The sequence below is a fragment of the Helicoverpa zea genome, chromosome 23 (assembly GCF_022581195.2).
Source record: "Helicoverpa zea isolate HzStark_Cry1AcR chromosome 23, ilHelZeax1.1, whole genome shotgun sequence".
Classification (NCBI taxonomy): Eukaryota; Metazoa; Arthropoda; class Insecta; order Lepidoptera; family Noctuidae; genus Helicoverpa; species Helicoverpa zea.
This window is the reverse complement of record NC_061474.1, coordinates 1,880,117-1,892,782: the sequence shown is the minus strand read 5'-3', so window position 1 is coordinate 1,892,782 and position 12,666 is coordinate 1,880,117. Positions and strand designations below refer to the sequence as shown.

General features: G+C 34.6%; 3 protein-coding genes across 7 annotated transcripts in view; 2 read left to right on the top strand and 1 right to left on the bottom strand.

The window, feature by feature from the left end:
• The window catches only part of LOC124641852 (facilitated trehalose transporter Tret1-like), a 30,223-nt gene extending 27,990 nt beyond the window's left edge, over nucleotides 1–2,233 (top strand). For all 4 annotated transcript variants that reach the window (XM_047180097.1, XM_047180095.1, XM_047180096.1 and 1 more), the window contains exon 7: nucleotides 48–2,233. In XM_047180097.1, the coding sequence (XP_047036053.1) occupies nucleotides 48–737 (690 nt within the window). In that variant the 3' untranslated portion in view covers nucleotides 738–2,233. The remainder of the gene's footprint in view (nucleotides 1–47) is intronic.
• An 816-nt stretch (nucleotides 2,234–3,049) lies between these two features.
• Nucleotides 3,050–4,003, bottom strand: LOC124641985. Its single transcript, XM_047180273.1, has one exon. It carries the CDS (start codon nucleotides 3,433–3,435, stop codon nucleotides 3,073–3,075), a length of 363 nt encoding a protein of 120 aa, XP_047036229.1. The 5' UTR covers nucleotides 3,436–4,003; the 3' UTR covers nucleotides 3,050–3,072.
• A 5,616-nt stretch (nucleotides 4,004–9,619) lies between these two features.
• Nucleotides 9,620–12,666, top strand: part of LOC124641849 (facilitated trehalose transporter Tret1-2 homolog) — a 46,887-nt gene continuing 43,840 nt past the window's right edge. Inside the window, exon 1 of one of the 2 annotated variants that reach the window (XM_047180090.1) lies at nucleotides 9,620–9,727. The gene's annotated coding sequence lies outside the window, so the exon portion shown is untranslated. Of the gene's footprint in view, nucleotides 9,728–10,987; nucleotides 11,118–12,666 lie in introns of those variants that run through there. The other variant, XM_047180089.1, reaches the window with a different exon arrangement.

The following is a 12,666-nucleotide window of genomic DNA, read 5'->3' as shown; positions in this document are numbered from 1 at the left end:
ATTAAACTAAGAATGTTAATGCTAACAAAATTGTTATCATCTTCCAGGTGGACGAGGCAGCTCGTCAACGCGCCGGCATGCTGAGCATGTTAACAAACCGCGCGTCCCGCATGGCGCTCATCTGCGGCCTCGGCCTCATGTTCTTCCAGCAGTTCAGCGGCATCAACGCCGTCATCTTCTACACCAACAACATCTTCCAATCCGCTGGATCCAACATCCCCCCCGTCATTGCTACCATCATTGTAGGAGTCGTGCAAACCATTGCTACCTATCTCTCTTCCGTCTTCGTTGATAAGGCTGGTAGGAGAATTCTTCTTCTTCAAAGCACGACCATTATGGGAATTTGCCTTATCATCTTAGGCATCTACTTCAAGCTTCAAAAAGACGCCTACAATGTATCTGCAGTTGGTTGGATTCCTTTAGTCTGCTTAATCCTTTTCATCATCTCCTTCTCCATGGGTTTCGGTCCTATACCCTGGATGATGATGGCTGAGTTGTTCCCAGTTGAATTTAGAGGAGCGGCTACCGGAGTCACAGTCATCGTTAACTGGATGCTGGTGTTTGTGGTAACTCTCTGTTTCCCTATCATGAAGGATGCGATAGGTATTTACAGTTGTTTCTGGTTCTTCGCTGTTTTCATGGTCATTGGTACTGTATTTGTGTTCTTCTTGATACCGGAGACTAAGGGTAAGACTGTGTCGCAGATTCAGGCTATTTTGGCGGGGAAGAAGGCGTAAGTTGGGGAAGAATGGGGGCTTAATTTCCTCATGAATATGTTGAATTTTCAATAGATAGACCACCGTTTGTAATCTAAATTGAACAATATAGGGGGAAGTTCTTCAAATTAAAGTTTTAAAAGGAGATACGCTACATATGTCTTTATATCTTTATTAAACCATTTCAAATACCCTTAACTATGTCAGAATATTTTTTCCAAAATTGTATGAAGGTAGTAAGCCCCCTAAATTATTGTTGTGATACTATATGAATTTAGGCAATATTTATAAAAAAATGTAGGAAATTGATGAGTACTGCCGAGTTCAATATAATAAATTATATAAAAGTTGAAAGAATGAGATATATGTATAAGTTAGTTATAATAACATGACAACGAATTAGAACAAAATTCACAAATAATATTTTTTTTGTTAATCATCTTTTATTATTATTTTTGTGCTTTATATCAATGTTTTTTTTTTGTTGTGAATATACATTACTTTTTATATATCATGGTTAATTTAATAATTTTAGTTCCACCGAAGTTAGTTTTGCAATATTTAATAGGACACAACAAATAACTTGTGATGAATATATTTTTGAAAAAAATTGATTAAAATTAATTAGATTATAATAAGAATTTATGTGAATGTAGATATTTTTTTATAAATTAAATAATAATAATGTTTAGCCAAATAATAATTTTAGACTCTTAGCTGGCCTAATAGTTTATAGTTTCTTTAGACTTTTCATGTATTTTGATACTTTTTGTCATTGAATATATTTAAAATTTCCAGATTTAAGTGCCAAATAAAATTGAACCGTATGACATGAGAAAAAGTATCAAAATACAAAATCTGCTTTAGTAAATAATTTAATAATATTTAATTAATTATATTATATAAGTTTATTTGAGAGTGTATGAGTCCAATATATTGTGATAATACTCATACATTTGGGAGGGAGACTGTGTTCATAATGAAAATGCTAAAAGCGATCAAATAATAATTATAATAAATACGTAATTTATGGCATTTTTGTCAATTAGTTGCTATTTAATTAATAAAATGCCTTTTTGAAACGAATAACGTAAATAATAACCTAATTTATTGACTACATTTTTTTGTTAATACACTATATTAATTTATGAGATAGGTTTATAAAATGCAATGTTTCCCTAAAATACAAAATAAGATGAACAAATTATAAAATTAAATTGAATTTAGAGCATTTAAACTGAAGACATATTTTGCTTTATCGTTCCAAAATAAACCAAAAACTAAATAATAGTAAAAAAATAAGACCTTTAATGAAAATGCCTGGAAATAACAAAATAGCAAAAGAAAATATAGTCTTCAGTGAAAATGTTCTCAAAATATTGTTAGGTACTTAAAATTAAGACGAAAATGTGCCAAAAGTATACAATTGTCTGTTTTTAAGTATTTTTATACAGTGATCGTTGTTAATGTTATGTTAATACTAAATATTAATTAGGTTAATAAATAATAAGATGTTATTTTCTTGTTTTTACTTTCCATTTACCACAAGAATAAATTACTCGGTACTTTATAAAACACGCTTTTACGCACACTAATCATGGTCAAAGTTTATTACAGGACTTTTATAAAAAGTCCAAACACAGCTATGATACGATGTTCCATCATGAAGTTCCAGTTCATATCTTCCGGCTCCATCATCAGATCAGTTCGACAGTACCTACCATATTATTGTATTGTTATCAGAATAACATACAGCTGCCAATTTTTGAGACTCTACGATCATTGGAAGATGGTTAAATTAGTTACCTTAGATCCCCTTACATAGTTACATACACCTGTATGTACGACTTAATAAACTTATTAAAAATTGCATATTATACAAAACTATCCAAGAATACGTAGGAAGGCAAGTATTTATGATATATATGTACTTAAGTGCTACACCTAGGTGTCGCCGCACTTCAGATAATTAATATTATATGACTGTAAAACAATTTGAATTATTACGATAAAATTATTATAGTAGCATCAGACTTTTGATATAAACTTTTTACAGTCACACTGCTGGGCACAGGCCTCTTCTCATACAGAGAAGGAATGACTGTTAATAACCACGTGTGCTCAAGGTGGATTGGTGATTTCAGACTTTTAACTCCAGGTTTCCTAGAGACGTTTTCCTTCACTTTTACTTAGTCCAAGAGATACTTTGAAGACATATAACTTAGTAAAGTTGCATTAATACTTGCCAGACTCAAAAATACACCCAAACACTCTTACTTCATAGACAAGGCTAGGCCAACACGATGTTGTAAAAACGCAATAAAAACAAAACATCAAGACCAAAACAATATATTACTCAATACATATTAGAAGAAGTAATAGACGGGCACTCCCTACAAATAGCTTTCTTCTCAATATCATCGACCCTCATGGATAGTTCCGTGATCTGCTTTTCAATAGCTTTCACGTCACTTCTAAACCCCGTGACGGTGGCGTCTAACTCCGTCAAATACTGTATTTTGTTACAAAGCTCGTCATATTTCTGGCATATGTAGTCCCTTGCGTTCTGCGAATCCGTCAGTTCCTTGTCGATCTTATGAATAACTTCATATTTCAGTTCGTCAAACTTGGACTCGACACTGGGGCCTAGAATATGGGCTCCCTTGATAGCCAACTCTTCCTCCTTCATTTTGTTGGAAATCTTCGTATGACAAGCCATTTACATAAAGTTGGGTATGTTGACTCGGAATAATTTTATGTTATTGTAGCTAATGTGCATTTTGCGAAACTTTTTCTCTTCGCGTTTGATGCAAAAATGAACTTCGATATTGACGTTTGGTAATGTTTTTCTTGGATGTTGTTTTCAGATGTCATTTGTGTACGGTTTCATTTTGATGTGGAAACTTTTTGGTTTGGAAACTTTTTAATTCATCCACATCAAACCTATTTTAATTGAACCTTTGTAGTAATATAGTTAAGGTAGTTGAGGATCACATGTACCACATATTTGATTCACACACACTGCATATTTATGTCGAAGTTTTATGAATGCATTCTGCTTCAATTATGTAGGTAAGCTACTTCAGATTTCCAAAAGTCAAGATCCCCCCGTGTAATAATCCGAAATAAGCAAAACAAGACACTTAGTGCAATTCTGTCCATTTCTCCTGAATGGAAAATATAAGGTATTTCAAACCTTTTACTTAGAAAGTGGATCTTGCAATCGAGAAACTTACTTTCCTTTCTAAACCGACCAGTCATCGTCAGTGATAGCCTAACCCCTTGCTTGTTAACCCCCCCACGTTATTGATGCGTGGGTCTTCGATACCGATGCACTGCGCCTGTTAACCCTCTACGTCACGAGGGGAAGGGCGGTGAGATAAGATGGAGTGATTAAAAGTTATATTATGCATATATTATATCATTTAGAGGTCAAGAAGTTAGCTATTAAAGTGCTACGTATGTCAACTATGTGTAGTTAAGGGTTTTCATGCATTGGTTGATGTATTTTAACCGACTTTTAAAAAGGCGGAGGTTTTTTTACCGTCAGCTATATTTTATAATAAAAATTACCTATGGATGCAGCCCTCCTAAAGATTCTTATGTAGTTGGAAAAAGTTAAGTATTTATAGTCCACGATATTTTCAGCAATTACGAAGTGTCCTAATATCCCTATTAGATTTGGAATGTTTCTCCTTATTATAGATAATGGCCTATAGAATTTTATTTTTAAGAATTGACCATCGTCCAAGAGAAGAAGAATTAACGGATAAATAATTACACAAATTCACACAAATGTGGCAGCATCTTAACAAAACAATATTTATCAATAGCAGCAGATTATGACGAACAGTTCATCGAGCCCACCACGGGGTCAGGACACTGTTACCAGTAAATACTAGATAAGATAAACTCTTACTCAACCATCTACCTAGGAGATGGGCTGGGACTTGGTCAAACTCCAAGGCTGGCCGATGATTTCTGAAGATGATACATGAATCTATTAATTGTGTAAATATAGGAATGCATTTTGCCCTAAGAGTAGGTATTTTTCTTTATGAAACTGGAAGTTATGTTTTCTCATCATCCAACTACAAACATTTGTAATCTGCCTATCTTTTTCCCAACTATGTTGGCGTCGGCTTCCAGTCTAACTAGTGATACAGCTAAGTAACAGTGTTTTGTATAGAGCTATTGCATAACTGATCTCCTCCAGGTACCTACCTGGTCAACCTTGATAAGACTGGTTGTCAGACCTTCTGGCTCCTACCTGTAACGACTGCCAAAGAGGTTCGACAGCCAGTGTCTTCCAAAGCACTGAAGAGCTCGTCATGTCATCATACCAAGCGCTGCTTTAATGGATCGATCGAACAGCGCAGATGGTTCTTAGCCCTGGGCACCTCAAGTTTTTAGAAAAAATCAGCGTACCTTAAAACGGCCTCCAACGCTCCAATGACACATAACCAATTCCTATAACTGACATAGGTAATGAAAATTCCTCCTACAATTATCAGGCACTCCACATATCGGCCACTTCACTACCGCAAGCCTATCTGGCACTCGTAATAGTAATTTTGTAATTTTCCTACACCTGATCGTGACACATTTTTATAAGTGCCAAGAACGAATTACAATACTATGATTTACCTGTGCGTGGATTTGTGAAGTTATTTTCGCACGTGTTAGACACTTCAGGATAAAGGGGCTTGTAGTGTGATCACAATTTTGTGAAGACTTTACGAATAGGTTTCTTTCAAGTCTTAAGATACACACCAACTCACAAATACACAGAATATTAAAAAATCTTCTATGCGCCTCCCTCCCAACCCCAACTAAAGCTACTTGTTCAGGACGCGTTTCAACCACACGGACAAATCTTCATTCTGTTCCACCTGTCAAATTCTTTTTGAGGGAATCACGAAAGAATTCTTTCTGGGTCTGTTTATATTAAAATAATTAACAGGGTAACAAGGCTAAAATATAGTGAATGACACACAAATGCCAGTATGCCTATACACACAATAAAGATACTTTGACTTTGAAATTATAAGTACTAAAAACATCAGCAAAGCAGTTTTTTTAAATTGACTAATATAGGACCCCCTGTAATGTCTACTTCCCCTTTTATTCAGGTTTTAAAACAGTTGCTATTTAAAGGATTAATCAGGAGTGTAGGCCGCGTAATAAACACTTTAGATAAACCTGTGCTTGTCACCATTTACAAGTTTAACTTTGTCATTATAACTAACAAATATACGTTGATTTTTGTATACTATGCATTGACTACTTATTAAAAAAAAAAACTACTTAATAACGTTTAGCTGACTTAAACATCGAGACCATTATAAAAAAAAAAAAAATAATAAGTAGGGCCCAGAATGTCACCTTGGGGAAGTCGAATTTTTCTATGGTTGTTCTGCTCACTTTCTTTGTATCTACTAGAGATGTTTGTTTCCTAATGACAACATTCTACCCTAGATGCGAGCAATGAACTTCGTTCTAAAATTATTGCACTTTTCGAATCCTACGCAGATTCTACGAGGGACGGTCAAAGAGTAATGACTCGAACACTCTAGGACGTTACATTGCAAGGTTGATGCACTCAAAGGTTAAACGTTTTGGATCAGGTAAATAAAATCCAGTTCTTTGAGAAAATAATAGAAAAAAATAGTATTTGATAAGGATAATAGCAACACAAGTAAAGATAGAGTTCAAGGAACGAATCGTAAGTAACTAAGCAACTGTAGAAAAGTGAGCAAAGCAAATGGTGAGATTGAATTAAGACAGTCGAGTTAAGTGATGTACTTTGCGGGCGATATTGGACCAGCAATAGACGTCTGTCAGCTGAAACCACGAAAAAAAAATCGCTGTATCATATTCACTTGATACAAATGACAAAATCACATTAGAATGATAGTTAATTTTTGTGTACAGAGATGTCTTTCACGAAAACTACACACGGTTAACGCATGGTAGAGGGCTGACTACCGAAAATCACATGAATGAAAAGATAAATTTAACTAAATAAAGCTTACTGTAACTCCAAAAGTCAAATACAGACAATAATTATTCCGTACGTACGTACTATTGACACAAAAGTCTAGTGCTATTGAACATTAAGGGCCTTACTACAAAAACTTTAAACCCTGTTTTACACTTGTCTAATAAAATTTTGGCTGCAAAATGAACCATATGTCAACGTCATAATTTGTCATTTTTTTAGACAAGGCATAAACTGACGTTTAAAAGTTTTTGTGGTAAGACGGAAAATATTGACTTACGTTTAACCTAAGTTTATTTAACAAAGGCATGACAAACTAAGTTCAACGAATGAGAACATGCCAAAGACAAGCCAAGCCATAGACAAACATGAATGATGTACCAAAAAGAATGTGCAAATATGAAAAAAAAACTCTGTCTCTTTGTATTTGTATTTAAATAGATTTGGACGGTAGTTTTATTGTGATAACGATAAATTAAGTAAATAAGTAGTAGCTGTCGCATATTTGTTTAATTATTTATATCTTGTCGTCAGCTACATTTGTCTGTCGCATGTCTCGAGCGCAGCGTAGGACGTCCACCAACGAGGTGGACAGACGACCTTATAAAGGTCGCCGGAAGACGCTGGATGCAGGTCGCTTCCAACAGGTATCTGTGGAGATCAAAGGGGGAGGCCTATGTTCAGCAGTGGACGTCCTATGGCTGAGATGATGATGATGTCTCGAGAGTAAGGCCATACTTTCACATAGGTACTGTCCTTTCCAGCCATAATACTGGGAAGTGGAGAAAGGGGGGTGTTTTGGGGGTAATATTGACGTGAAAAAGTGCAAAAAACTAGCCTACTTTCAATATATGACTTTGATTATGCAGAAAAGAATTGCATTATTTATAACTCCCAACAAATAAAGCATGACTACATTATCGTGCTTTTCAAAACGGCTTATACTTATTTACTTAGTGGATAGTATACTATACTATTTATTGAATACAGTGGCCGAATGCGGCTTATCGTAATCCTGTGATACACAATGATTATGACGAGTCAGATAATACGTTCACTGGTGGTAACTTAGGAATAAAAATTACTTATACTATTCAGTTACACTTGCCTCGTTTGCCCCCAGCACTAAGCACTATAACGCCTTAATATTCACTGTTTGAGTCTACTAGACTAGATGACCGTACGTCTTTACAGGGTCCAGTAGAATACCAGCGTCAAGTATTCTACCTGACACATGCTGAGTTGGACTCTCATTCTTTGCTGTCTTAAGACACATTGCACCGCATCTTTAAGTATTTTTTTTCTGACTATGGTCAAATGTAATTTTAGAAATAGGTAAGTAACTACTGTGAAGGGAACTTAAAGTGAAGGAAAGATCCTTGGGGAAGCCTTGTCCAGCAGTGGACGTCTATCAGCTGAAACGACGATATGGACATGTGAACTATTACTATCGTCGTCACAGCCGAAAAACTTCCACGGTGGACAATTGCCTTCCCCAAATTGGTAGGATTTGCCCATAGTCTTACATATACTATTGTAATTGTCAATATGGCATTCCTGCTCATACGTATTTTCGTCAGCTTTGTTAGATAGAGTAGATAAATATGCTAAGGCTACACAAGTGTACAACCAGTGACCCACAATATTGCATTACTTACGTCTTTGCCCTACAGTGTAGCGCTAGCATTACAAAGACAATTCAAACCACACATACATAATCAAGTATTTATTACATAATTGAAATATTTGAAGTTTAACATGTTTCTTCCACTCACCAGCCTGAATTTCAAGTGGTTTAAAATCACGTTTGGGTTGGATGTCCAGTGGTTTTCAAGGTTGATAGGAATAAAACAGGTACTTGACTCACGTGCCGTCTGAATTCTGTAGAAAAACGGCGTCATTTATCATTTGTTCAAGGGGTACATCGTTGACTGGATGCATGATAAACTGCACTTCAATATTAGGGTACCGTTTGATGTAAATTTCAAAGTTGTAAGAAGATCTATGCATTTGTGGAATATTATCATTAGTTACAGCCTTCTTACTCATTTCCTATGTAGGGGCAGGGCCGGGCTTCTAACAATGATGTAGCTGAGTACCAGCGTTTAACAAGCTTCGACTGCCTGTATGATCTACTTACTGAACTTTTTTGGAAATTTTTGGAATACTTTAGGTACTTAGCGTAATAGCTATAATTTTATTCTCTTTCTGTGCTGCTACTTTTAGGGCCCAAAATTCTGTGCTTTTAAGAATACTTATTATAATAGCTAGCTCTAAGACTAAACCTGAAATGTAATGTAGGCTATATCGTACATACCATCAATTTCTTACAAGTACAGATATAATCTAATGCGAGAGAGAACGAATAGACAAGATGAATTGAACCGATTTTCGCATCTGGATCATAATAGCTTCTGTTATGAATGACTACTATACCCGTATGCAGGTATATGCAGTCAGTTATAAATATAACAACAATTTGTTGTTGCATTTCATTCGGCTTTCAAATGTGACCGTCTATAAAGACACACCTTTCAACTGCAGGTATGCTATCTCTTTTCTAGTCTTCTTCTTTTCATGCTATGCATATATATAATCAAAGGCATCCCCCATACTCTATCCATGACATATCTGTATTGGACACCAATTTTTTTAGGAAGAATCATAAAATAAACACTCATACGCATCTTCACACGCTGTGGATGCAGCGTGAGGGAATGTCAGACTTTTACTGACTAAACCCATCATGCTCCTTCTTAAGCCCTTTGTACCAGGCCGTACATAAAGGGCATTGTACTAAGGTAAGTCTTGTATTGAACACCTGGCATTCTATCAAGTTATCTCTCCCCCTACAATAAAATTACACTACAACTATAAGGAACCCTTTACCTTAATAGCTAGTCTATCTTATCATTACACCCTTAGTATCAATATTTAGTTGTAATGAGTGAATTCTGCATTAGTTGTGGGTGATACTCTACAGTGGTCGGTGGTCTGCCCTGCTTACCCAGTAAGTGGAATAATTACCTAATAATTAACTATATAAGTTTTTAGTCCAATAATTAGTTAAATATCTAAAGGCGGTTATTAGTTTTAAAAGTGATTGTAATTGTGGTGTTTCTTTGAAACTTAAAAATAATTGGGACAAAAGCCAAGGAGCTTTTCTTGTATAACTAAAGTTGTTTTAGTGATAATTATTTTATTAAAATTCGTGATCGATATAGGATCGGAAATTGTGTAATGTGTGCTAAACTATTTCTAAACTGGAAAGGAAATACAACTTATTCTTTATAGGTAATTCAGAATTAGTCCAATTGGTTCACGAAAATAACAGAACGTAAAAAGTGGTGGTGTGTAAAAGTTTTCCGAAAATTAAAGTTAAGACCTAGGAAATACTTTAATTTCATGTAACGACTCAGTTTTCATATATCATTAATTTTCTTAAGACTTTTTTCAACCTCAATCAGCAAAGTCAATTAAGTTATAGCAGATACTTAGACATTTTAAAATTACCACTTTTTAAGTAACATTTCAATCAATCTTCAAAACCCGAATACAATGTTTAAATTGTAAAATTAGGAAATAATCTCTTAACATAGCAAAACAGGACCTCAGCGTCGGAAACTTGGAGCAGTTCCAATAATTGAAGGATTGCCTCATGAAGACAGTTGACAGGGTGCATACATTTCCATTGTTTAGAAGCTGCATCACATTGCACATTTGCAGCCAATGCTGAGAGCTATTTTAGAATTTTCCGGGAATATGTTGCTGTTTTCAGCGAATTATCTTCCTGTAGCGGGTTTTCGCCGTTTTGCTTGGAAACTGTTTCGTGCATCTGGATAAAACGTAGCCTATAACCTTCCTCGATAAATGGGCTATCTAAAACTGAAAGATTTTTTCGAAATAAGTAGGTGTTGTAGTTACTGATATTAGCGCGCACCAACTCTTTTTAGCTCTATAATATAATATTTAATACAAATGTTGATTGTAGGACCAGGGTGAAAATAACATAGTTAATACCTTCAGTTAAGACAAATATATACAAGATATAATTATTAAAAGTCTAAGAGAGCTTAATTTTACGTGTACGTGTTTTATATATACTTAACGTGTTTTATATTTGAAAAAGGCATTGACCTCCTAAACTAAATACAAACACGTTCATCTCCAAAAAAATCACAACAAAAATGCATCAAAATTACTCATACATTGAGTTTATCTATCAATGGAGTCTGTCGGACTTGATAGCACAGATTGTCGTATCATTTGGTCGCAGGCGCCGATCCGGGAACCGTGTCACAGTCACTAAACAGTTCATGTGTTTAACTCGCTTTTGAGATAATTAAATTTATTTGATTCAGTTTAAATTAACTTTGTGAACTTCGCAATTGAAAAAAAACGTGAGTACCTACCTTTTTTTTTGGAATTCTATTTTTTATTTCTAACTAATCTTTATTTCGTAAATAGAATTATTACAGACTTCTTTTTTTTTGTAAATACTTACTTCAATTGTTTTAAATACTAACAACAATGATATTGTCATTATAATGCAATAGATCATAGAATCATGCATAACATATTATGCATGTACCATAGAGTAAATAAAGCGACCATCTGTAATTACAACTTCTTTATTTAAAACCATAAATAAAATAAACCAGTTGTGTAGTATTCAAATAGTAAACATATTTGCTAGAGTGTACCTATTCGTAATACAAGGTTACTTTTGTTTTTGCGAAAGATGAGACTAAAATAGTAGTTTGGGTTGTAAATCCAAGCTTCTGATCGTTAGTACGTTGTGCACGCTTTATTTCATCCATGTAATGTGTTTAGATGAAATAGTTGATCCATTTGTATGGGTAATTTAGTTGTGGAAGTATTTAAAGGCAGTTATAACAGATATATTTGTGTTGATGGGATATTCCGTGCGCTCTTCTCCCTAGAAGATAATAAAGAAATTTACTTGCCTGAAGGGTATCTGAAATGATGCTTTCATTTATGAAACGCGCTTTTTTATTGATTTAAATGTATTTATAATTTTATACTTACCAGGCAAATAAAACCAATTTTAGAGTTTTATAAGACACGGCATTGCTTAGAAAACTTTAAGGCTTTGATAGTAGGTACGAGCCACTGCTTAGAAATTTTTAGAGTTTGATAGTACGACCAAGTAAAAGGTACCATAATTTTTCTTTTAGAAACTAACAATCTTACCCCTTTTTTTAACCACGCTAACAATCATCAAATGACTCCTCCCGCTGTGGGTTAGCAGCGGTGAGGGAGTGTCTGACTCTTACTGACTCATCGTGTTCCATCGTAGGCCTTTTATGTACCAGGGCTGCGGTAACTCGCGCGAACAATCTTACTTCCAGAATCTCATACTGAAATAAGGATTATGAAAGTAATTTTCCATTCATGAATCTGATTTTCTTTAGGTAATTTATGTAGAAACTAATTTCTATCAAACAGTCCACTGACACGCTTTGATTGGAAAAAGATATGATTAAAACAGAATTCAGCAAGCTATGATGACGATTTCACTATTTATTAGCCTAGCTTTTTCCCAACTATATTGAGGTCGGCTTCCAGTCTAACCGCATACAGCTAAGAACCATGGAGCTACAGACATTTCATACTTGTTTATCAGTGAAAACCCGTCCTATAAGTCTTAATATAATCTAAATACATCTATAAATCAATCATTATAATGTAATGCTAAAAAACATTTTACACTGTTACTTATTAAATATATTTTTTTAAACTACTTAGCTTTTTAATTTTTTGAACTAGCTTCCGCCAGCGGTTCACCCGCATCCGGTAAGAATTACTTTACGCCTATGGATAAAAAGTAGCCTATAGCCTTCCTTGACAAATGACTATCTAACACTGATACTTTTATTCGAATTTGATCCTGAAATAGGCATGTTTAAACAAACAAACTCTTCAACT